This window comes from Chlorocebus sabaeus, chromosome X, assembly GCF_047675955.1.
Source record: "Chlorocebus sabaeus isolate Y175 chromosome X, mChlSab1.0.hap1, whole genome shotgun sequence".
NCBI lineage: Eukaryota > Metazoa > Chordata > Mammalia > Primates > Cercopithecidae > Chlorocebus > Chlorocebus sabaeus.
The window spans coordinates 66,219,980-66,247,642 of record NC_132933.1 but is presented as its reverse complement, the minus strand read 5'-3'; the positions used below and the strand labels follow the sequence as shown (position 1 = coordinate 66,247,642).

At 35.2% G+C, this 27,663-nt stretch overlaps 1 protein-coding gene across 6 annotated transcripts in view; it reads left to right on the top strand.

Annotated features, from left to right (window-relative positions):
* DACH2 (dachshund family transcription factor 2) overlaps positions 1-27,663 on the top strand; it is a 676,255-nt gene that overhangs the window by 561,352 nt on the left and 87,240 nt on the right. For all 6 annotated transcript variants that reach the window (XM_007992197.3, XM_037989462.2, XM_007992199.3 and 3 more), the window contains one exon: positions 16,733-16,868. In XM_007992197.3, the coding sequence (XP_007990388.2) occupies positions 16,733-16,868 (136 nt within the window). The remainder of the gene's footprint in view (positions 1-16,732; positions 16,869-27,663) is intronic.

Genomic DNA, 27,663 nt, shown 5'->3' with positions numbered 1-27,663 from the left:
TTTCATACTTTTTTGTTCTTTATTTCATTTAGTTCTGCTCTGATATTTATTTCTTCTGCTAATTTTTTTTGGGGGGGTTTGCTTTTCTTTCTCCTTGAGGTGTGATGTTAGGTTGATAATTTGTAAGCTTTCTAAATGTTTGAAGTAGGCAGTTAATGGTATAAACTTCCCTCTCAACAATTTTTGTCTGTCTCATAGGTTTTGATAGGTAGTGGGTCCATTTGCACTTGTTTTAAGAAATTTCTAGATTTCCTTAATTTCTTCCTTAAGCCAACGATTGCTCAAGAGCATGTTGTTTAATTTCCATATATTTGAAGTTTCCTTAGTTTTTCTTTTCAATGATTTTTAGTTTTATTCCATTGTGATCTGAGAAGATGCTCGATATGAATTTGAATTTTAAAAATTTGTTGAGACTTGTTCTGTGGCCAGGTATATGGTCTATCTTGGAGACTGTTCCATGTGCTGATGAGGGAAAGGAATATTCTGTAGTTGTCAGACAGAATATTCTATAAATGGTTCTCCCATGTTGGGTGCTTGTATTTTTAGAATCATGATATTCTCTTGCTGAATTGATCATTTTATCAATAGTGATTGAGTTGCCTTTTTTTACTATTTTTGATTTAAAGTCTGTTGTAACTGATATAAATATAGCTACTCCTGCTGACTTTTGATTTTCATTTGCATGAAATATCTTTTTTTCCACCTCTTTGATTCTGTATTTGTTTTTACAGGAAAGCTTCTTGTTATCAGCATATAGTTGGATCATGTTTTTTAATTTATTTCACCCATCTATGTCTTAAGTGTAGCATTTAATCCATTTACATTTCAAGTTATTGTTGACATGTGAAGTTTTGTGCCTGTCATGTTTTTTATTCCTTTTAATTGGTTTTACAGATTATTTGCTTTTTCCTTATTCTCTATGTTTCTTTATTGTTTGATAGAATTCTGTCATGTTGTCATTTGATTATTTCTCTTTCTCCTTTGTATGACTGTTTTGTAAGTCTTGTGAGTTTTATACTTCCATGTGTTTTCATGATGGTGAATAACGAAGTTTCGTTTCCATGTTTAAAACTCTTTTGAACATTTAATATATGATCAATATGGTGGGGAGGAATTCTCTGTGTTTGCTTGTCTGCTTGTGGATAAAAAATGCTTGTCTGGCAGTTTTTTCTTCTTTAGCACTTTGAAAATGTCATACCATTCTCTTGGCCTGTAACATTTCAGATGAGAATTCCACTGTCTGATGGGGGTTCCTTTACAGATGACTAGATGTTTTTTTCTTTCTGATTTTAAAATTATTTATTTCTCATTGATTTTAGATATTTTGACTATAATATGGTGTGGTGAAGTCCTTTTTGCAATGTATACTCTTGGAGATTGCTAAGTCTCCTTTAGATGTCTGACACTCTTGATAGAAATGCAAAATCTCCATAAATTACTTCCTCATATAGGTTTTCTAGACTTTTGATTCTTTCTTCTTCCTCAGAAACACAGATAATTCTTAAGTTTGGTTGCTTTATGTACTTCAAAATATGTTATAGTCTTTATTCATTCTTTTAATTTTTTTTTTTTTTTGACTTCCTAGATTATTTCAAAAGACTGGTCTTCATGTTATGAGACTTTTCCTTCTGCTTGGTCTTGTCTATTACTGAAATATTCAAGTGTACTTTATATTTCCTTCAATGAACTTTTGGGTTCTAGAATTTGTTTTTTTGTTTTTGTTTTTGTTTAAAAAAAAAAAAACAAAAAGAAAACAAAAAAAAACCAGTGTCTGTCTCCTCAGTAAATTTCTCATTTATGTCCTGAATTGATTTTCCAATTTATTTGCATTTGTTTTCAGATTTCTCTTGCGTGTCATTGAGCTTCTCTAAAATTAACATTTTGAATATTTTATCTGTCATTCAATAATTTCTTTGTGATTCATTTCTTTTCCTGATCAATTTTTTATGATTTTATTGTGTCATATTTCCTTGCTTGTCGTGCTTCCTGGGGTAACAGTAGCTTTTTCCAAGTTTTTGAAACTGCTTTTATACAAGAAAACTTTGCTGAAAGTGTATATATGTTATTGGTTGAGTCGGATACTTTGGCTTTGACTTTGGGTGCCCATGATAGTGTAATCTATACAATATTTTCTGTAATATGCAAGGTCATTGGTATCTGTGATTTCCTCCATGGGTTACGATACAGTTATGTGTTAAGCCTGTGCTGAAATTTTGCTGTAGAAATGGGATGCGAGATAGACCATTCTTCAGGCAGTAGTGATGGCATCAATAGGCTGAATCTGCCTGTTCTTAGACCCCAGAGCAGCTTACACAGGCACCAGTGTTCATGAGTCCTGAAGGGCCAATTTGTGGGCCTCCAGGTAGCTTGTTTGGATGCTGGTAATAACAGTGGTGGACCATGCATTTGGGCAGGTTCCCAGGACCCCTGGACTGCTGGTGTGATGTGACTAAATGCAGTAGTGAAGATGGAGCAACCCACTTGAAATCAAGTGGTTTGCGCTCGTGTTGCTGGTGCCTGCAATTGGTTGTGGAGGCTCGTTCCCCTGGCCTGATGGTAGCACATGTGGGTGGGTGTCATCTGTTGTGGTATTGGTAGATGGGGTCAGTATGACTTCAGACTCTGGAAGCAGCAATCAAGTGCCAGCAATAATAAACTAGGCTGGGAAACTTCCTGGGTCCTGTGTGGCGTGCTTGAGTGCTGGGGATATGGGTCTAGGCAAGGAGACATTTCCTTGAAAGTAGTGACTTCAGGTGCTGTCTGTGATAAGCAAAAGTGGGGTTGTCCTCATGCCACCAGTGGAATTCTCAGGAATGGACTGTCATGGCTGTGCTGTAGACCTGCCATCAGGGAGGGTGGGGCTCCTTATAGCTGGAGGGGCAGGTAACTCTGGAAAGTACAGCCTGTCCACAACTTGATCTCACAGCAGCTGTAGCAGGGGAGAGGGAATTGTTTTAGGTGTGCGTTGAATTGTCCAGTCTCCTCCCGCTTCAGCCAGGTGGCAGACGTAGCAGAGTCAGCTCAAACTCTGCCCAGTGGTGGGGCACAGCCCAGTGTTACACTCTCAAAATTGCACCAGGCGTGGGTCCATAACCAGAGAGAGTGGTGCACCTCTCAGGTGAGCAGCATGGATAAGAAGCTGCAGAAAGTGAAGTCTGCTTATGCCTCAGTCTTACAGCAGCCTCAAGTAGGGTGGTGGAGATTGTTCTAATGGTGTGTGGGAGCACTCAGTTTCCCAGATCCTTCCTCAGTCCAGTGTTGGCAATGGCAACAGCCTTGTCAGTGCTGCCTCGGAGCAGGATCTAGATCCTTGGTATCTAGTCTCTCAGAATGGTTCCAGGTTGAAGCTGCTCTGAGATTGGAAGCCTGTGGGATTTTGGGTGGATTCCCTTTCTGGAGCAACACCTCTGTGCAATCACTAGGCAATTCCCTATGTTAGGCCCAAGGCCTGTGTTGATTGATGAGTTCTTCTATAAGCCAAGATTGCTAAAGTCTGTTGCAGGAGTGTGGAGTCCTGGGGAGTTTCTCCCTTACCTTTTCCCCATGTCCAGGAGCTTTTCTTGGTCCCCAGCAAGCCCCCATCCTGGTAAGCTGCTTCAAACCCTCTCATTACTTGCTTTGGGGTTTCCCATGGGTCTCTGTTGAATTTTAGTGTTCTCTTTTAGACAGTCTGTTTGAAATGTGAGTATCTACTCACTGTTCTTTAAATTTTATTATCCTAGCAGTTTTACATAATAAAACAAATGTTTAAATTTGTATAACTCATTGCTTTACAAAATATCTTAGTTGAATTCACCAGGTCTTTTATATCATTTTTACCATGTAGGTAAACTGTCTTTCCAAATATGCGTTATCAGAATATTTAACATTTAATTATTAGAAGTAAATGTCTTCACTATGAAATTTGATTTCCTTCTGACAAATTCACTATGAATTAAGAAAAGTCACAGTGGCCTTCCCCAAAACCTCTTTGCTGTGTATACTATAATCGATTTAAAACACACCTACAGAAAAACAATACTCAAAATTTGAAAGATGCAGTATGAGACTAGGGCACATTATAAAAAGGGTCCAAAATTTTTGTTTAGTTATATAAAACTTGTGAAAATTTACAGAAAGAGCTATCAAATTATATTGAAATGTTTACATTACTCATATTGTTATTTTTTTCTTTCAGATTAAAATTACCTTTAGATATAGTTTGGATATTTGTCCTCACCCAAATCTCATGTTGAAATGTAATCCACAATGTTGGAGCCTGGGCTTGGTGGAAGGTGTTTGGATCATGAGGGTGGATCCCCCATGAATGGCTTGGGGCATCCCTGTGGTGAAAAGTGAGCTCTCACTCTGAGTTCACACAAGATCTAGTTGTTTAAAAGGCTGTGGCACATGCCCCATCACATTCTCTTGCTCCTGCTCTGGTCATGTGATGTGTCTGCCCCCACTTCACCATCCACCATAAGTAAAAGTTTCCTGAGGCCTTCCCAAAGCAGGTGCCAGTGATATGCTTCCTGCACAACCTGCAGAACCATGAGCCAATTAAACCTTTTTCCTTATAGGTTCCCCTTTGTCAGTTGTTTGTTTATAGCAATGCAAGAAGTACCTAATACAGAAAACTGGTACTGAGGGATAAAACATTGTTGTAAAGATACCTTGAAATATGAAGCCAACTTTAGAACTGGGTATTGGGCAGAGGTTGGAAGAATTGGGAGGGCTCAAAATAAGACAGAAAGATGAGGAAAAATTTGGTACTTATTAGAGACTGATTAAATGGTGGTGACCAAAATGCTGATGAGGATATGGACAGTAAAGTCTAGGCTGCTGAGGTCTCAGATAGAAATGAGGAATTTATTTGGAACTGGAGCAAATTTAACATGTGTTATACCTTAGCAAAGATCCTGGTTTGCATCCTGTTCATGCCCTAGGGATCTGTGGAAGTTTGAACCTGAGAGTGATGACCTAGGGTATCTGGCATAAGAAACTTCTAAGCATCAAAGTGTTCAAGATGTGGCCTGGCTGCTTCTAACAACATATGCTCTTATGCTCTTACGTGGAAGCAAAGAAATAATGAAAAGTTGGAACTTATATTTAAACAGGAAGCAGAGCATTAAAGTTTGGAAAATTTGCAGCCTAGCTATGTGGCAAAAAAAGGAAAAAGCTTTTTTGGGAGAGAAATAAAAGCAGGCTATGGAGCAACCATTTGCTACACATATTTGCATATCTAAAAGAAAGCTAAGTGCTAATATCCAAGACAATGAGAAAAAGACTTCAAAGGTATTTTATAGAACTTCATGCAGCCCCTTCATCACAGGCCTAGAGGCCTAGGAGGGAAGAATTATTTCTTGGGCCAGGCCCAGGGCTCTGCTGTCCTGCACAGCCTTGGGACACAGCTCCCTGCATCTCAGCTGCTCTAGCTCCAGCCTCAGCTCAAAGGACCCCAGATAATGCTCTTGCCACTACTCCAGAGGACACAAGTCACCATATCCCTTGGCAGCTTCTGTGTGGTGTTAATACTACAGACACACAGAATGCTTGAGTGAATGAGACTTAGCAGCCTTTGCTAGGTTTCAGAAAATGTATGAGAAGGCCTGGGTGTCCAGGCAGAAGCCTGCTACAGGGCCAGAGCCCTCACAGAGAACCTCTACTAGGGCAGTGCAGAGGGAAAATATGGGATTGGAGCCTTGACACAGAGTCCCCACTGGGGCACTGCCTAGTGAAGCTATGAGAAAGGGGCCACTGGCTCCAAGACCCTAGAATGGTAGATCCACTGGCAGTTTACAACTTCAGTATGGAAAAGCCACAGATGCACAACAACCTGTGAGAGCAGCACAGGGTCTGAACTCTGTAAAACCACAGGGACAGAGCTGCCCAAGGACTCAGGAGCCCACCACTTGCATTAGTGTTCCCTGGAGTTAAGGGCAGTTGGGACATGGAGTCAAGGGAGATTATTTTGTGGGATGTGGGACATGAAGTCAAGGGAGATTATTCTGGAGCTTTAAGATTTAATGACTGCCCTGCAGGGTTTTTAACTTGTGCGGGGCCTTTCTTTCAGCTGATTTCTCTCTTTTGGAACATGAATGTTTACCCAATGCCTATACCCCTGTTGTATCTTGGAAGTAAGTAATTTGAATTAATTGATTTTAAATAAGCAATTAGTTTTATAGGCTCATAGGTGGAAAGGACATGCTTTGCCTCACGTGAGACTTTGGACTTTGGACTTTTGAGTTAATGCTGAAACAAGCCAAGACTTTTGGGGACTGTTGGAAAGGCATGATTATACTTTGCAATGTGAAAAGGACAAGAGATTTGGGGGAGTCTAGGGGTGGAATGATATAGTTTGGATATTTGTTCCTGCTCAAATCTCCTATTGAAATGTAATCCCCAATGTTGGAGGTGGGACCTGATGGGAGGTGTTTGGACGATGGGGGCAAATCCCTTGTGAATGTCTCAGGCCATTCCCCTGGTGATAAGTGAGCTCTCACTCTGAGTTCACATGAGATCTGGTTATTTAAAAATGTGTTGCACCTACCTCCCCACCCTTGTTCCTGCTCTAGCCATATGATATGCCTGCTCCTGCTTCAACTTCCATGAGCAAATACTTCCTGAAGCCTCTTGAGAAGCAGATACGAGTGCTATTCTTCCTGTGCATCCTGCAGAACCATGAGCCAATTACATCTCTTTTTTAATAAATTACCCAGTATCAGGTATTTATTTGTAGGAATGCAAGAACTGCATAAGACATCCTTTTTGCTGTATCATTTTTTAAAATACCTGGGATTAAAAAAAAAAAGCAAGCTGTGATATTGAAACATGTTTTCAGTGTCCTTCTAAACACATGCCACTCTTCCTTAGCTTGGTTTATGTTAAGCTGATGCCTGTGCTAATGCTTGTCACTGACGATCATAACACTTGGATCACTAATTCCACTGGAAGCTCATCTTCTAGTATATTCTTTGAATAATAGGATTATATGATGCATAGAATATATCAAGTTAATAAATGACTGGCTATACAAATCATACTTATTTCTAACATTTAGTATTTCTAGACAAAGGTCCTAGGAGCAACTTTTAAAATATTTCTGCACTTCAGTTTTCCTTTCTGCAAAATGGATCGTGCTTTCTTTATAGTTTACTTCTATATTTACATATAAAGTTTATATCTAAATTATAGTTTACATCTGAAAACTGATCAGGCTAATCTGTAAGCCATGTTAACTTTTCATTTTAATTCAAGCAAGTCCATTTGTCATTTGCTGGCAGGCTTATTTGTTAACAATTAATTGAATCAGATGAAGCCACTGGTATCTGGTTTAAAAAATTTGTTGGTTCATTCATATTTTTTGTTTTCTAGTCATTGAATCACTATTGTGTGTCAGGTAGTGCTCAAGGTTTATGATTTAAATGGGAGAGACAAATAATGAACAAAATAAATAATTATATAATTCTCTATTAAGTATTTAGATAGACAAAATGAACCTGTATTTTCTCTTTTGAAAACATGGTAGAGTTTGCTTTTATGCCCTATGAGACCAGGGTTTTTGAGTTATAAAAAGAAGTGAAACTACCTATAATTATTTCTATTTATCTACCTTCACATTGCTTAAAATTTTAATACTGAGTGATTTGTTAGTGTGCTATTTTTGTCTCTTATTTTTCACATTCCTAAAAAGAAAGCTATGAGATATATGCAACTGTGATTGAGTGCATACTCACAAAATACATTTATTTTCAGAATGTTACAAGTCTATTTTTGTTTGTTTGAATGCTCATAGGCTCAAATGAACACAGAACTTGTGTACTTATTCATGAACTTAATATTTGCTTAGTCAGGTAATGTTGAACGTTAGGATGAAAGAAAAACTTCTAATTTCTATAATGGACTTATACATTCAGTGTTTCAGATTTTATAATTTTTGGGCCAGCATCCAGTGATATGCCTAAAAACCAGCTCTCCAAAAACAAAACAAATCAAAATAAGAAGAAAACTGTTATTTATAACATTTGCCAATTTTCTTGGTGTAAATATTTCTATCATGGCAGATTTCAGGTTACCAACAGCTTAACAACTGGTTCATAAAATTAATGAATATTTAACAATTGGCTGTAGCTTGAGCAGGTCCAAGGCAGCAGCCTCCTTTAAAAATATTGTATTAAATATGAAATGGGTATCACTTCAGACTCTCCACGGCAATCTTTTCTTATATCTATTAAGCAAAGCAAACAACAAAAACTTTTCCAACCAGTTTACTTTTCAATACCTTCAACAAAGCATAGCACATTAACTAAGTGTTTGAGAATTCTCTATAAAAGTGAATGAATAAAGTTTGTTTACCAGTTTAATTTATACCACTTTAACAGAGAATGGTATTAAATTGGAAGGGAGTTCAGCTTAATTGCATTTGGATCATTTTTTATCAGCATGTAAATATTGGTTAAAAAAAAAATTTGGTGATTAGAAGTGTGGATGCCTACAAATGTCCTCAAATAGTGAAAGCTACCACAAGGGAAAATACACCTGGCTAAGTCTTTTTCATTTTAGGTCTCAGAAGTGATATAACTTTTAGAAGCTTATATTCCAAAGAAAATATGTATTTCTTACAAAGTTTGATAGATTTCCTTGCCTCCATGGATTTAAATAATTAACAGTGCATCTTAGATGCATAGGATATATCTACTATAGCAACACTGCCCATAATGGTAGCCATTAGGCATGTGTGGGTATTTTAACTTAAATAAAAATGTAAAATTCAAACTTCAGTTACCGAATTAGTCACATTTCAAGTGCTCAATAGCCGCATGTTATTTGTGGCTATTGTATTAGAGAGCACAGTTATAGAATATTTTCATCATTGTAGAAAGTTCCATTGAACAGAACTCCATTAAATAGGGTGAATGGAAGGTCTAGAACCATCCATAATTTTGAGAACAAAAAAGGATAATAAAGATTTAAAAATCAGCAAGTGTCTGGAAATTATACTTTCAGTTACCCAGAAAGGACAGCTACAGTTGACTTTTGGCTTATTGTACTACTATCTTCATCACTTTCTGTTAGAAAACAGAATTCACTGATTTAGCAAATGTTGAATGTATGCAAAAGACTCTGTCATATTGCTTTGTCCAAAACACAGAAAAGAAACAGACATAGATAGGCTCCACCCCCAAAAGGACCACTTCTGGCTAGAGCCATCATAATTTGTTAGTTAAATAAGATGCATTCAGAAGCAGATTTCATTAGAAGTAGTATGGTATAATTGCTATCTGCCTAGATTTGAGTCCTGGTTTTACCATTCCTTGTTATGTGACCTTAGGCAAATTAATTAACCCACCTGTGTCTCAGATTGCCTCATGGTCCCAATGAAATGGGGATGATAATTGTACCTACTTCATAGTGTTAACAGAAGCCTAAGTGAGATAAAGCATGTTAACACATTTAGAGTAATGTTTGGCACCTACTAAGTGCACAACATGTTTTAACCAATATTTTACATTGAAGAATCCATACAGAAATCGTAGTAAGTAGAAAACCATATTGTGGCCAAAAACTAGCATGAGATAGAAGCAGCTTCCTCTATGTAGGTTCTTCTGTATGTTCTCTTATCAGTAATGGGACAAAGGGAGCCTCCACCTTTAAATTCACCTACAGTTATTGGCCTACAGCATTGATTTACCTGTGATAGTTGCCTTGATTTGATACCCCAGAATAAAGATTAGGATCATAATGGGGGCTGGAGAAGGGTGCCCAATTAAATATCAAATTTGATCTGGTTGGTGTTTAATTTTAAATAATATTTGAATGTTTACATGTGAATTATTTAGTATAGTTTGCACCGTGGGCACCTACAATGCATATGAAGATACACATATGCCTTCCTTTCATCCCCAGTGGGGTACATCAGGCAGTCAATAAATATTTGTTGCATGAGTGAATAAAAGCTAAAGGAGTCACTGGATATTAAACTTTGGGGAGTGTTTCCAACATAAATTATTATTACTAATACAGACTTTAAATCCAAAAGTGGAAAAGACATTACAAGTTGCAAATAGATGTTTCTTGTTGTTTTTTTGTCAGTAGATAGTTTGGGAATATTGCTACACAAGGCACATGGTAAATTTTAGTTCTGGCTCAGATCCCTTTGGTGTTGGCTCAACTATTAGCATGTGTTGCTAATAAATAATAGAGCTATAACATGAATTGGAATTACATTATGATCATTAGGCTTGCAAGACTATTAATCCTTAAATTATATTATTTATTATATAATATATAATATTATATAATAATGTGGCAAAATCATGAAGACAAAAATAGGTCAAATACCTTACTGGTATGGAATTCTATTCCCTGTTTGACATTTAAGTGTCTTACAATACATTTTTCTCTATTTGTGGGAAACTGTGTAATGTCGGTGTGCCATAGCTTTTTTCTGATAACACATTTAAGAAATTTAAGTTGGAAGCTGTTATTTGGCAGTTTACCAACACCATCTGATTAGCTCTGTTTCTTGTTTGGCTGAGCAGCTGGCGATTAATGAATTGATAGGAAATGGTCACACGGCAGTGGCATTAGCATGTGAACATCTGGTATTAAAATTAGTCAACACAGAGAGGTTTTTGTGTGATAATTCAAATTCACTGACAAAAATCACTACTTGGGTGTCAGTCTAAGGCTCTGTGGAAAGAGAAAGCTATTACTATCTCAGAGCATGAGATGAAGATGCATTGAGTAGGCATTAAGGGTTGTTTGTATTTGTTTGTTTGTTTGGGTGGGTGGCAGAGTTACAAGCCCACAACATAACTTGGAAACCATGCATTTTTCCCACTGAACTATCCATTCTCCCACTTGAAGGTATTTTAGGCTATGGTCAGATATTATGGCTGATTCCCTTAATCTGTGAGCCTTTTCCAGGACAAGTTCATCACATTAAAGGGAGGAGAGGATTCTTTGTTCAAACACCACATCGGGCACACATAGGTTGTGTGTATTATTTTCCACTCTCATGCTTACGTATTCCAGCTGCACCCCCAATCTGGCATTATTTTTTATGCATAATATTACATTGCCTCTTCTAATTCAGGATTGCAATTATGCCTTCAAAACCCCTGAAGAGTGAAAGCTCCCAATATCTAGAATATTTTTTCTGAGTGGTGAGTTTCTTAAACACTCCTTGAGAAAAAAGTAAGAGGATTGTGGACTCACTGTTTCGTAGACTAATGAAATACATATGTTGTGATAGCTTCTACCCTGGAATAGGGAGTTTAACAATTACTAAATTGCATAATTTTTCCTTTTTAACCTCAAGAGCCCTTTTTCCATTTTTCAAGTTTATGAAAACTTTGCTATATTCATCATTGTTAACTTAAATTCAATGGTAAATTGCAGATTGTAGAACACAGACTAATTCTTGAATTGTTTCATAAACATCCATAAAGTGTCATGCTTCCAAAGGTTTTTAGATAAACCAACTTTGGGCATCAAATTACTCCCCCTATTTACTGGGAAGCCAAGTTGGTAATAACAAAGAGCAAATTTTTATTTTACTGTCTCTGGTTTTATTATTAAAGTCTTTCAAGTTACAATCTGTTCTGTTTCTGCAGAACTCTGGTGACAACACAGAAGAAGCATATCAATTAAATATGAAATATCAAGATGAATACATGAATAAAATATCCAGCATTCAAATAAACTTCCAAAAGCCACTCTTCAGCAGCAAAATGCCATTAAATCCTTGAGGAACTCATTAATAGATTAACATTTGGAAGAGTAATTACAATGAGAGTTGAAGTCAAACTAAATAAAAATAAGACATATATTACATAATTCTACTGAATTCTTGAAATAAATCAGTATAATAAAATATCAGAGGCAATTCAACGTTGACACAGTTGTTTTTAAAAGGCAATGGAACATGTGCACATACATATTACCACATGGTAGAGATGCTTAACGCAAATGTGTTAGTACTTCGTAAATTCTGTGTATGCTTCCATATTTCCAAGAATGCAAAACAATATATTGAAATGAAATAAATGGCCTCTATGAACATGGTCAGAGTTGATATTTTAGTGCCAATAAACTGAATCCTAAGCCAAATTGACTGTGATAAAAAACTCAGTTTTCTAAACATTGTCCCATCCTTTATGAAGGTTCAAATGTACTTTCAAATACTTTGATATAATGGGCATCATTTTTAACCATTTGTGATATACCTCTAAAGAAAAGGAGCTGGTATAGTAGAAGAAGGGATTGTATGTACTAATTAATAACATTTTCTATAACAACTTATTCTTTTTAAGCAAAGTCCTTGAACTATGTAAGTACACATCAGAATCTGAGTTATTATTGAAAATAGTATTACTAATTACCGGGAAAAATAGGAATTGTGAGAATGTATACAGTTTGGAAATTTCTGTCCTTTGCTACTTTGGATTTGGAGAAGACTTCTGTGGTTCATAGGAGCTACAGTTGTTTTCGATGGAGCATAAATTAAATATGCGAAAAGTAACAGGGTTGTACAAGTCATCAATGCCATGTAAATGAACTTATCAATGAGTAAAAATGATTGGGGTTTTAGGTTTGCAAGTTTCCTTTTTAAATGTACTTATTGATTTGTTGCAAATACTGTTAACCCTGTGTTTGGCAAATGGTGAAAACATTATCGCTTGTGTTCTCATTTGTAATAAAACAGATTAACTTGCTGTGAAATTTTAACTAGGCTGAGACACAACAGTAGCCACCTAATGAACCAAAGCATATTGCAGTTAAGTAGCTAAATAGATGCATACTTATTACAGAGCTAAGAAATGGATCTGTTTACTTGCAAAGAAGAAATTGTTCATATAATTATTCATTATTTTAGGAGAACTTAAACATTCCACTTCCACAGAGATTAAAAACAACACAACACCTAATTCTTAATCAATATAAGACACTGCATTCACATAACATGGTTTGCGTGGTGTAAAAAGTCTGACTTCTGTGCTGCCTTGGAAAAATAACACTGGACTGAACCTTGATCGAATTTGGTAAGTACAGGCTACAAAATCTTAAAGGAGAAAATTCGCTTCATGCAAAATGTTACTGTCACTCTTAATAGTCACCTTCTAATTTATGTTCTCAAAGTTAGTTCATTGTTTCACATAAGATGCTGCTGAAAATGCAAAGAAGGAGTTTCAGTGTAAATTATTGGAGTTTATATTGTTCGATCCTATGCTAATTTTAAATATGTTAGAGGAATCCACTATTTTTTCTTAATATGAGTTAATATCAATTTCGTTTTTATTAACATTCATGATATTTTCTATTCGTATAGGTGCGCTTATGATTTTTGTGTATTCATAATGAGCATTCAGCTTTTATTAGGGAGAGTGAGCAAGGCCAAGTATCACTGTCAGTTGGATTCTCTTGTTTATTAAACCATGAAACTGCATGCATCACTCAAAAATTGTTTATTTTTATTACAGCAGCATACATTGCTGTATATGTGATGCCAGTTTGCTGTTACATAGTGATTTTCCTTTTGTCAGTTTTATTTTTTCACAATAACTGCTGCACTTTGTCCCTCTCCATTCATTCAGAGGTCCATGAGAGATAAATATAGTTCATTAAATTACACATATTTAAAGGACATTTTCAGTGTTGGAATTCAAACACAAATAGCAAATGTTCTGCAGTTTTCGCACAAATTTTGGCGTGGAATCAGTGAGACACAATGATGAAAGACAAAAAAAAAAAAAGGCCACATATATTAAATTCCTTTCACTGGTGTGTGTGTATGCGCGTGTGTGTGTGCGTGTGTGCACACACGCACACACACGCACACACATACTATTTAAATAATATATTTTAAAGCATTATAGTTTAAGTTGAATTTCACAACTGATAAACTACAAGTTTATTTTTCAAAATTGAAAGCGTATGATAGAAGGGCTGTATGGATATTGCTTTCAGTACCTGTACCATCCCTCCAAAATGTGAATAGAATGATTAGGGGAAAAAACTTGCTTCTTTTCTTCTGCTTTGCTTCTATATTTCTTTTTATTTTTCCTGGCAGACATTATGTGACAAGCAGATATTTTCCTACATACTAAATATAAGAGAAATATATCAGTATTCTACTCTGTTTGGAAACATTGTTTTGGAGGCATGACAACAGCTATAAAGTCCTTAACATGTAATATACATTTAAAATTATTGGTATTTAATTAGCATAAACTACAGGTAATATACTCAAAGTCTATTCATTTCACTAAAGTTATTGGATGTTAATGAAATGCTAAGCAATAATGTAAAGCAAAATTTAAAAATATGCATACTACATTGATGACCGTATTAGTGTTCTATTGTTGCTATAACAAATTGCCACAAATTTAGTGGTTTAGCACAGTGCAAATTTATTATCTTGGGGTTCTGTAGGTCAGAAGTTGGACATTAGTTTCACTAGGCTAAAAGCGAGGTGTGGTCAAGGTGTGCTGCATTTCTTTCTATAGGCTCCAGAGAAGAATCTGTTATCTATTTTCTTTTCTTCTTTTAAAATAATTTCAACTTTTATTTTAGATATACGGGATACATGTGCAGGTTTTTTACATGGATATATTATGTGATGGTGAGGTTTAGGGTACTAATGGTCCCGTCACCTAGGTAGTGTCTATAGTGTCTAATAGGTAGTTTTTCAGCCCTTTCCCTTTCCCTCTCTCCCCCTCTAGAAATGCTCAGTGTTTATTGTTAAAGGCCACTCACATTTCTTTGCTCATGGCTCCCTTCTTCCATCTTCAAAGCCAGCAATGTTGCATCTCTGTGACAATTCCTCTGCAGTCATTTCTCCTTCTGACCCTTCTTTTCTGCCTGTGTCTTCCACAGTTTAGAATCCTGGTGATTAGATTGGGTCCACTAAGATAATCCAGTATAATCTCCCTATTCCACAATTCTCAATTGCATCCGCAAAGTCCCTTTGGACATGTGAAGTAACAAATTCACATGTTCTTGGGATTAAGATGTGAATTGGAGATTTTAAGTTGGGGAGGTGGCATCATTGTGCCTGCTGCAATGCCAGACATTGGATAATGTTAACTACTACTAATGAAATAATAAATTTTAACTCTCATGCTATTACTTTTGCATTAAACAAACAGTTTTTAGGGGGGTTATTTGGGCTTCTCATGCAAAATCAATGTGGACGTGTACAAGCACATATTTGACAAATTATTTCTTAATGTTATGGTGATTAGAATAATGATGTGATTACAGATAATTAGCCACAACATTTAATTGAAGAAATTTATTATGGATTAATTAAATATTTTATAGAACATTCTCTGTCCCAGCATGTCTATCACCCAGTCACATTTATTGCATATGTGCATAAGCACTGCAATTTGGTTCTTTTATTGATCAAATTAACTTAATGATTTCAATTTATTCATCAATTTGTGATGCATAAACATGGTGAATAGCTTCAGTGTTTTATAGCAATTTTAATAATCAGAAGTCTTGAGAGCCATAATAATTACTGCAGAAGTATGCAAAAATATTTTATTAAAATTCATTACTGAAAACTACAAAAAAATCTATGGAATACTAGAAGAAGTGACCTTGATAGATAGTAGCGTTAAGTTTGAAAAAAACAATAATCATGTACTGTGACTATTAAAATATATATACTTTTTTGAGATGGAGTTTCGCTCTTTTTGCCCAGACTGGAGTGCAGTGGTACGACTTCGGCTCACTGCAATGTCCGCCTCCTGGGTTCAAGGGATTCTTCTGCTTCAGCCTCTCGAATATCTGGGATGACAGGTGCCTGCCACCATGCCTGGCTGATTTTTGTATTTTCAGTAGAGATGGGGTTTCACCATTTTGCTCAGACTGGTCTTGAACTCCTGACCTCAGGTGATCCACCCTCCTCGGCTTCCCAAATTGCTGAGATTACATGCATGAGCCACCATGCCCAGGCTATTAAAATATTTTGTTGGCAGAATTCAACATAAGTTATTAAAGTCTGAGAGGTTACAGGTGTCTAATATACAAGTATATTATTTGCATAAATTTTGTCCACACAGAAAAGCTCAACTTGTACCAGGTGCCATGACTTGTGAGTTTTATTCCAGGGCTCTCAAGTCTTTACATTTGGGAGTTCTCCTTCTTAATGAGATAGGAGTATCACCCTTCAGGCCTTGCTATGAACTTTACATCATTCTAGAAGCTACAATAACAATAACCTTCAAAACACACCTACACTATTAATCATTTATGAAGTTTTTAGGAGAGCACATGGAAATTAACTTTTCTTGACCCTTTACCATATGCTTTTTTGTCTTTTTCTATAATTTAGCCCTCATGATATTTTATTAATTTCACAAGAGTCAAAAATATATTTTTGTTTAATGATAGGTTTTTTGAGAAGTGAAGGGGAACATCACACACTGGGTCCTATTGTGGGGAGGGGGGAGGGGGGAGGGATAGCATTAGGAGACATACCTAATGTAAATGACGAGTTAATGGGTGCAGCACACCAACATGGCTCATGTATACATATGTAACAAACCTGCACATTGTGCACATGTACCCTAGAACTTAAAGTATAATAAAAAAAGGAGATATGTTTGTAAGACGAATTATTGTAGATGAGTACACATTCACAATAAGTGAGAGGTCAACATTTCAAATGTATAGAGTCAACCAACATAAAAACTTGGCGCATAGATGACATTTCCTTTTGTGTTTCCTTTTGTGTCAGGAGCGGATCCCAGAGAGTCCTTCTCCTGCTCCTTCTCTGGAAGAGAATCATCGTCCTGGGAGCCAGACCTCTTCCCACTCCAGCAGCAGTGTGTCCAGTTCTCCCTCTCAGATGGATCATCACTTGGAAAGAATGGGTGAGTAACTTTTCGGAAACAGGTAATTGAAAAATATTGTTTCAGGAAATTAGTTGTTAGGAAAAATAGAGGAGAGGGAAAAGCTGGGGAAGCTGACACCTCTTTAATATAAATAGCTTTTTGAAAGTTGGTCATTTGTAATTGCTGAAACAATATGACCAACAAAATGAAACTTACATTATTAGAAATTTGTTCTCTGCAAAGATCTTCCTTTACTGTATCATTCAATCTCATGGAATTAATATGATGAACTGTTTGTAGAGTATATGTGAGTTCTATATGTGATACAATACACCTGACACAGTCACAACATCTTTTTGAATAAGGGAAGTTGAAATATCCTTTAGGCAGTTTCCCTTTTAAGAGTGAATAAAAAGTGAATCAATATAAGATTTGCCACAATCTCAACAACTTAGATCACAAATATTTAACATGATTTCTCCTATGTTTATATATATTTTGTTGTCTCAGAAGCCTTACACCATAGACACTATTCCAGAAATTGGTTGTGATGTGGCATATTGGGAACTTTAGTCTAGCTATAGGTCTGGCACTAACTAGCTATAACATCTTGTGTATGCCACTTAACCACGATGAGTTTCTTTACTTATTATATGGAAAAAAAACCTTATCACCCTGTCTAATGCGCTGGATTATTGAGAGGTGAAATGAAACATTATATGAAAAAAGTTCCAAGGAAGTGTGGGTGATAAAAATTACTCTTCTCTGTGTGACTTGACTTTGATTACTTATCATTTCCTGCTATCTAATTCTACTCAGGTATATAGAAGTCGACAGGTACATTCAGCTGTAACAAATTCTCATTTAGTGTATAGTAATTACCGATCAATTGAGTTAGGTAAAATCTTCGTTAATCTTCTGTACCTACACAGTCCAATCTCCTATGTACCCACTTCCTTTTGGCAAAACGATTTTTGCTATCCCTTTAGTCTTAAAGGGGGGAAGTGCTTTAAGTGAACTGTGAATGTTTACAGCTCATAATAGCTATTGCTTTCAGCCTTTCCAAAATAATGTATTTTCTTGGGGGAAGAGAAATTTGGGAGATTAAGGAAGGTTTTAGATTTCAGAAGGATGAAGACTATCCCTTGGGGAAATTAATCCAAATCTCACTTAGCTTTTCAGTATTATATGTTTTTTGGAGCTCTTTAGCTTCATGGTGAGCATAGTGTTTCTCACATCTGGCTCCCAAATATAATCACCTATGGAGTTTTTATTAATATGGATGCTGAGGCCACATGCTCAGAGTTTGATTCACTTGGTCTGGAATAGAGCCTGGGCAGCAGTATTTTGTTTTGCTTTTCAGCATTTATTCCGTAGATTCTTATGTTCAGCCAGGGTTAAGAACCAGTAGATCAGAGCTTGAGGCTAATGTCTCTCAGAGAGTAAGGTTAATTCCTGGAAGACCTGATAGACATCTTCTAGCTTTACTCTTTTCTCTGACATAGACTACCTGGTTGTTACAACATTGTGTACAACTGATTCAAGAAAGTCTTAGAAAGAACAAGAGTCTACAAATGGGTGACCACTAATGAATCAAGAAGCAAAAGGACACATTCTTCTGTTGGGATACCATTCATATTGATGAGAGTGGGAAGAAGGAGACAAAAAGGGGAAAGGGATATAGAGAGATAATTATTTATTGAGTGCTGGATAAAAAGCAGAGCACATAGGGAAATATACTTGGTAATAGATATATCATAAAAGAATGAGCAACTTACACTTAGAAGTAAAATCAAACATATCCAAAGCAATGTAATATCCTAGAAAAAAATGTTGACAGTATAGTTTACTTCTAATTGCACTGGCAGTAATTAGGCTCTATATGCACATTCCACAGTTGTCTAACAATGATACCAAGATTGTCTATAAATAAATAAAAAGGCTTGAGAATTTTTTTTTTAATTTATTATTATTAAACTTCAAGTTGTAGGGTACATGTGCACAACGTGCAGGTTTGCTACATATGTATACTTGTGCCGTGTTGGTGTGCTGCACCCATCAACTCGTCATTTACATCAGGTATAATATTACATTTACAGTTACCATATTTTATTAATAGGGCTGTATAATGTTTGAATAAAATATGACTAAAGAGAATTAAATTATAAACTCTGAAAATTAACATTTTTTCTCTTTCAATATGTTTTATAAAGAATCATAATAATTTCCAGAAAGTTATATTATCTATTAATCTTGCTATGTTTAACAAGTTCATATGTATATATGTTTATATATTAATTATACTTTAGAACTCACACGATCAAGCGACTTACTGATTTTTTCATTATATGATCTTCAGACCAATGAAAAATCTTTCTACTGTTTTAGAAATAGAAGTATATAAAACTTAGGTTAGTTGTTATTAGATTATATTAGCCATTTGTGTGATGTTTTCTGCCTTTTCTCTGGGTATTTACATAGAAAACTACTCAGTTACATCTCTTATTTATAGTTATGATGCCCAGCAATAGAGAGGAACTTACTGTTGTTCAGGATAATGGACTAACCATCAAAAAATTCCAAAAACATAATAAAGGTAAAATGATTTTTGCTTATTTGATACACATATAATAATCAGATACTAACTCAGTTAACACCCGTGTGCTGTACACTGCATCCACATTTCCCTTAGTAAGAATAGATTCATACTAACTTTGGATAAGTAATTTTAATAGTAGAAAACATGATGTTTATCTGAAGCTTGTTTATTTGGGAGGTTATAAATTACATATCCACCTGAAATTTATCTGTGCATGTGGTTGGAAACTTTATCTTAAGCCCTCTTACTATGCCAGCTCAGAGACACCTGACTCCCTTTGTATTATATGTTTACTTTTTAAACTATGTTTAAATGATTCGCCATTTGCTGGTTATAGTTGACAGTTATATTTGACAAAACTGAGTTGCTGTCACACAGGGGAGCTGCTTCTGTCAATCCTTGAAAGTGATTTTTAAAATATATACTAATTTGGACATTTCAGATGAAAGCTTAGCAAGTTAGCCCATCAGGTATTTACCTGGAATACTGATACATATTATCTCAACCTGCCTTTTGATCAGCTGAGGTACATGTATCACCTCGGCATAGTATCCAGTTTTGTCTTAGGAGAGCTGTTCAAGGAAGATAAAGAATTTTAAAGTGATGCTCTCCTAATATGAAAGCTGAGTACAACTTTGTTTATAAGGCTGAAAGGGTAAGAGAAAAGGAAAATATATAATCGTGTGGCATAGATGATACATTGTTGCTGTCACCATGAGTTAGACAGTAGCTAACATATAATTTCTGAGGTCATCGGATAGTTTATTTGTACTTCACCACAGGGTAAATTTTTATCTACTAAAGGTGCCTACAATATATAGAAAAAAATACTTCATGAACTGGAGAGTTAATGAAGAATATTTTCTCTTTTCTGTAAACTGAACGTGCTTCATAATTACTAGATGAGCATTTTAGTTGGAATTTGAAATAATGTATGATTTTAATTTCATTGATCTATGGTTGATTTCCTAGCCACATGTTTTGTCTTTTCTTAGCCTGACAGTGAAAGGCTATACCCTCTGGGGCTCCAAAATGCAAATGGCTGATTTTGGAATAGTTGTCAGAATGAAAGTCAGGTTCATGATATTAAACTACCCAAACTCTTGCACAGGTAATGAAAGTCTAGTTATAGATGAAACTTTGTTTATAACCCAGCAACAATTTGTTCCCGAGACTTTTTTTCCCACCATCTCATGACTATTTAAAGGACATCTTGGTAGTAAAGCAGCTTTGCTAGAAAAGTCCCAAGCTGTACATGATGCGTATGATACAATCAGAGTTGCAAACCCCATCAGTCAAAATGGCATTTGGGACTGTCCTGTGTACTGCAGCACGCAAGTGTACACTATTGTGGCCTATGAAAAATCAACTGGAACGTTATTACAGGTGCACAGTAACTGATTTTCATAAAATATATAGTAGTATGCACTGGTATTTCTGAATTTCTTGCTGTGGAATGGTAAAATTTTACTTATTTAAATCAAATAAGTTGGCCACATATCCTGATGAGGACGTTAATAAGCAAGAGTGGCATATGAAACTGCACCCCAGTTATAGTGGAAAGGTTTTTTTAAAAAAATGGGATTCTCTATGTCAAGTCCTTCCAGTTATATTTGTGGTGGTAAGAAAAAAACATATTTTCCTGAAATAGAGTTTAGTTATTAAAAGGGAATGAGTTAAAGTAGAAGTGTCAACATTTATTAACTGTGACAAGTAAGCAGTTTATACAACTGTGGCAAACATATGTTTTCACATCTGCTTTCAGTATCATCATGACTTTAAAAATGATTTATAGCTCTGAAAATTATAAAATGCCAGCTTTGCTATTATGAAGGAATTTTCAGAACATAAAGACATACCTTTAGACTATTCATGTAGCCCACCCTTACTGTATCTGGTAGAACTGGATGACATTATAATACATGTCTCAAAGTCTGTATGACCTGAGCTTTCACGGCATTGATATCCATTTTGGCTGTGCCCAATATTGTGATTTTAGTTTTGAATCAAGTATTTTGAATAAACTGACTGATCAGTCAAATAAGGCTTTTGATTTTATTTTTTCACAGACTTTGTCAAATAAATTGACCAAATTAATCACGTTATGACATTGTGTTAGGTGGTCTTTAACAGTCAGTTCTGGGATTCTTTAGAGTACAGCAATTATGACTATTCACTCTAGTTTACCTGCATGGAAACAAAGGCACAGAGTAAAATCTCCTTCCTCTGGCAGCCACTTATCTCTCAAACTGCTATTGGGAATAGGGTTTTTGTGATATTTTGCACTGGGAAGTAAATGCTTTCAATAGAAAACTCTCTATGTGTAAAATGCCCCAAACACTCGGATTAATCAAGTCTGATATGCTATAGAAATAGTTGAACAATAAATTCACCACCCAGCCCAAGAATTTAGCCCATTGAAATGTTACATGTTAAGTTAACCCAGAGCCTACAGATTAACAGCTAATAGTTTTAATGTCCTTTTGTCACAATAATATATATTATATTTCACCTGGAATAAAAGCATTGTCATATTTCTTTTTTAACTTTTAAGTTCAGAGGTACATGTGCAGGTTTGTTGTATACATAAATTCTATGTCACTTGGGTTTGGTGTACAGATTATTTTGTCACCCAGGTAATAAGTGTCGTATCTGACATGTAGTTTTTCAATGCTCTCCCTCTTCCCAACCTCCACCCTCAAGTAGGCCCCATTGTCTTTGGTTCTCTTCTTTGTTTCTATTTATTCTCAATATTTATCTTCCACTTATAAGTGAAAACATGCAGTATTTTGTTTTCTGTTCCTACATTAGTTCTCTCTCTTAGCCTCCAGCCCCATCCGTGTTGCTGCAAAGGACATCATCCTGTCCTTTTTTATGACTGCATAATATTCCATGGTGTATATGTACCACGTTTTTAATGGGCATTTAGGCTTATTTAACGTCTTTGGTCTTGTGAACAGTGCCACAATGAACATATGCATGCCTTATTTAGAATGATTTATATTCCTTTGGGTATATATCCAATAATGGAATTGCTGGATCAAATGGTGGTTCTATTTTAAGTTCTTTGAGAAATCGTCAAACTCCTTCCCCCAGTGGCTGAACTAGTTTACATTTCCACCACCAGTGTATAAGCATTCCTTTTTCTCCACAACCTTGCCACCATCTGTTGTTTATTGACTTTTTAATGATACCCATTCTGATTGGTGTGAGATGGTATCTCATAGTGGTTTTGGTTTGCATTTCTCTAATTATCAATTATATTGAATATTTTTTATATGCTGCTGGCTGTATGTATGCCTTCTTTTGAAAAGTCTGTTCATGTCCTCCGTCCACTTTTTAACGAAGTCGTTTGCTTTTATTTTTATGGTGGAATATTATTTCATTGCATGCATACATCACATTTTATTTATCCATTCATCAGTTGAAGGATATTTGGGACACCTCCACTTTTGGGCTGTTACAATTAATGCTGCTGTGGACATTTGCATACAGTTTTGGGTTGACTTGTGTTTTCATTTCACATGTATACATACTTAGGAGTGAAATTGATGTGTCTTATGGTAATTTTGTGTTTAACCACTTGAGGAACTACCACACTGTTTGCCGAAGTGTATGCAGCAGTTTACATTTCCTACCAGCAATATATGAAGGTTTTAATTTCTCCCCACTCTCTCCAACACTTACTATTTTCTGTGATTTTGATTATAGCTGGACTAATGTTTGCGATGTATTATCTCATTTTGGCTTTGATTTGTATTCGCTGATGAATAATCATTTTGAGCATCTATTCCTGTGTTTATTGGCTATTTATATATCTTCTTTGGGCAAATATCTATTTAAGTCCTTTGTCCATTTTTTAATTGGGCATTTTAATTCCTTAATTTAATTTCTCATTTGTTTTTAAGTTGTAGGAGTTCATTTTATATTATGGATACAGTATCTTTATCAGACATATGACTTATAAATATTTTATCCCATTTTGTGGGTTATCTTTTTACTGTTTTCATAGTATCCTTTGACAGACAGGTTATTAATTTTCATAAAGATCAATTTATCTATTTTTTTTGACACATGTGCTTTTGGTGTTGTATCTAAGAACGCTTTGCTCTTACGCTTAGATCTGTACTCCCCTTTGAGTTAATTTTTGTTGTGTTAGATAGGGGACCAACTTCATTATTTTGCATTTGAATATTCGATTATCCTAGCACTGTTTGTTTTAAACATTTCCACATTGAATTAAGTAGGCACCCTCATCAAAAATCACTTCTCTGTAAAACTAAGCATTGATTTCTGGACTCTCAATTCTGTTCAATTATCGACATGTCTATTCTTTTGCCAGTATCATACTATCTTGATTACTATAGATTTATAATAAGTTTTAAAATAAAGACATATGAGTCTTTTTATTATTTTATTCAGAATTGCTTTGGGTCTTCTTGATCCTTTGTGTTTCTATGAGAATTTTTAGATCAGTTTCTGATAAAATATCAACTGGAATTACTGCAAGGATTATATTGAAACTGTAGATACATTTGGCTAGTATTGCCATATAAGCAGTATTAATTATTTTGATCTGTGAAAACAAGATATTTTTCTATTATTTAGGTTCTCTTTAATTTCTTTCAGCAATGTTTCGTCGTTTTCAAACTATACATTTTGCACTTCTTTAAAGTTTACTCCTCAGCACAGTCATACCCCAGAGATATCATGTGTTTGGTTCCTGACCACCACAATAAATCCTATATTGCAATAAAGCAAGTCACACAAATTGTTTGATTTCTCATTGCATGTAAAAGTTACATTTACACAATACTGTAGTCTGTTAACTGTGTGATGCCATTAACTCTAAAAAACAGTGTACATACCTTACTTTGAAAATACTTCATTGCTAAAATAATGGTAATGATCATCCAAGCCTTCACCGGGTCATAATCTTTTTACTGGCGGAGGGCCTTCCCTTGATGTTGATGGCTGCTGACAGATTAGGGTGGTGATCACTGAAGGTTGGGGTGGCTGTGGAAATCCCTTAATGTAAGACAACAGTGAAGGTTGCCACATCAACTGACTTTTCCTTTCATGAAAGATTTCTCTGTAGCATGCGATGCTGTTTGAAGGCATCTTACCTACAGTAATTTTTTTTCAAAATTTGAGACAACTCTCTTAAACTCTACCACTTCTTTACCAACTAAGTTTATGTAATATTCTAAATACTTTGTTGTCATTTCAACAGTGTTCACAACATTTTTATCAGGTGTATATTCCATCTCAATAAACCATGTTCTTTGTTCATCCATAAAAAAACAAAAAACTCTTCATCCATTCAGGTATTAGATTGCAACAATTCAGTCATCTATTCAGATTTTACTTCTAATTCTAGTGCTTTTGCTATTTTCACATGTGCAGTGATTCCCTCTACTGAAGTCTTGAGCCCCTCAAAGTCATCCACAAGGGTTGAAATAAACTTCTTCCAAACTCTTGTTAATGTTGGCTTTTGACCTCCTTCCATAAATCAAATGTTTGTAATAACATTTAGTACGATGGATCCTTTTCAGAAAGTTTTCAATTTATGTTGCTTAGATCCATTAGAGTAATCTTTATATATGGAAGCTTTAGCTTTGTCAAATGCCTTTCTTAAATAATGAAACCCGAAAGTCAAACAATGACTCCACGTTACATAGTCTGCAGAATGTATGTTGTGTTAGCAGGCATGAAAACTGAATTTCTTTTTACAGAGCTCTCGGGTAACTAGATTCGTTTGCAGTGAACAGTAATATTTTGCAAGGAATCTTTTCTTTTTGAGCCATAGGTCTCAATAGTGGGCTTAAAATGTTCAGCAAAGTGTGCTGTAAATAGACATGCCGTTATCCAGGCTTCATGGTTCCATCTATAAAGCAGAGACAGAGTAGAATTTGGCATAACTCTTTAAAACTACAGTTTTTTAAAAATTTTTTTTGTAATGGAAAATGTGCTTTGGCTTGAACTTAAAGTCACCAACTGCATTATCCCCTAACAGGAGAGTTAGCCTGTCCTTTGAAGCTTTGAAGCCAGGTATGACTTCTCTTCTCTAGCTATGATAGTCCTAGATGGCATCTTCTTCTAATATAAGGCTGTTTTGTCTACATTGAAAATCTATTATTTAGTGTAGCCACCTTCGTCAATGATCTTAGCTAGATTTTCTGGATAACTTGCTGCAGCTTCCACATCCACACTTGCTGCTTCACCTTGCACTTTTATGTTAAGGAGATTGTTCTTTTACTTAAACCTCATAAACCCAGATTTGTCAGATTCTAACTTTTCTTCTGCAGCTTCTTCACCTTTCTCAGTCTACAAGGAATTAAAGAGAGGTAGGACCTTGCTCTGGATCAGGATTTGGATTAAAGAAATGTTGTGACTTGTTTGATCTTCCATCCAGATAATTACAACTTTCTCCATATCAAGAATAAGGCTAGCTCACTTTCTTGTCATTTGTGTTTTCACTGGAGTAGCACTCTTAATGTATTTCAAGAAATTTTCCTTTGCATTCACAACTTGGCTACCTGTTTGGTGCAAGAGGCCTAGCTTTCAGCCTATCTTGGCTTTTGACATACCTTCTTTACCAAGCTTAATCATTTCTAGATTTGATTTAAAGTGAGATACATGTGACTATTCCTCTTACTTGAACACTTAGAGGCCATTGGAGGATTCATAGTTGACATAATTTCAATATTGTTGTATCTCAGGGAATAGAAGACCTGAGCAGAGGAAGAGAAATGGGGGGACAACAGGTCAGTGAAGCAGTCAGAACATACAAAGCATTTATCAGTTTCATTTGCCATTGTATATAGGAACAGTGCATGGAGTCCCAAAACAATTATAATAGTAACATCAAACATCACTGATAATAGACCACCATAACAGTTATAATAATAATTAAAAGTTTGAAATTTCATGGGAATTGCCAATACGTTACACAGAGACAAAAAGTGAACAAGTGCTATTGGAAAAATGACACCAATAGACTTGTTCAATATGAGGTTGCCACAAACTTTTAGTTGGTAAAATATATAGTATTTGTAAAGTGCAAATAACAGGTTATGCCTATATTTTGTTTTTAAATGTTTTCAAATTTATTTATAAGTGAAATTGTTTTGTTAATTTTACTTTCAGATTGTTCACTGCTGTTTATAGAAATATAATTATTTTTCCTATATTCTTATATTCTTCAAATGTATTAATTTTTTAGCTTTAATGGTTTTTATATAGATTGTTTACAATTTTTTTCTGTAGTTTCTTTAAGAATTTTCTCTATATAAGATCATACCATCTACAAATTGAGATAGTTTTTTCTTTCTTTTCCAATCTATATGCCTTTTATTTCCATTTCTTGTTTAATTCTGTGGCTAGAGACTGTGATAACAATGTTGAGTAGACATGGTGAGAGTGAATATCCTTGTCTTATTTCCGATCTTAAGAGGAAAGCTTTCAGTTTTTACCATTAAATATGATGTGATTAGTGAGCTTTTTATAGATGTCTCCTATCAGATTGAGGAAGTTTTCATCCATGCTTAGTTTGTTTTGTGTATTTACTTTGAAAACACGTTGTATTTTGTCACATTCTTTTTCTGTATCTATCAAGATGACGCTGTGGTTTTTGTACTTTATTAGTACAATTCATTACATTGCTTTTTCTAAGTAAATTATATTTCTATTATTATTCTTCGTTGTAAAAACTTAATATGCTTAATATGAGACCTACCATCTTATGCATTTTTAAGTGCTCAATAGACTATTGTTGACTGTAGGTATAATGCTGTACAGCAGATCTCGTGAACTTAGTCATTTTGCATAACTGAAACTTTATACCAGTTGAACAGCAACTCTCCACTTCTCTCTCTCCACAGTCCCTGGCAACCACTATTCACTCTCTGTTTCTATGAGTTTGACTATTTTACATAACTAATATATGTGGAATCATGCAGTGTTTGTCCTTGTGTGACTGGCTTTTTTCATTTAGCCAAATGTCCACCAGGTTCATCCATCTTGTCACATATGACAAGATTTCTGTCTTTTTTAAGGCTGAATAATATTTTATTGTATTATATACCACATTTTATTTATCTATTTCATCCATAAATTGGCATTTGGGTTATTTACATGTATTTGTTATTGTGCATAATACTGGTATTAATGTTGGTGTACAAGTATCAGTCCAGGTTCCTGTTTTTAATACTTTTGGTTTTATACATGGAAGTG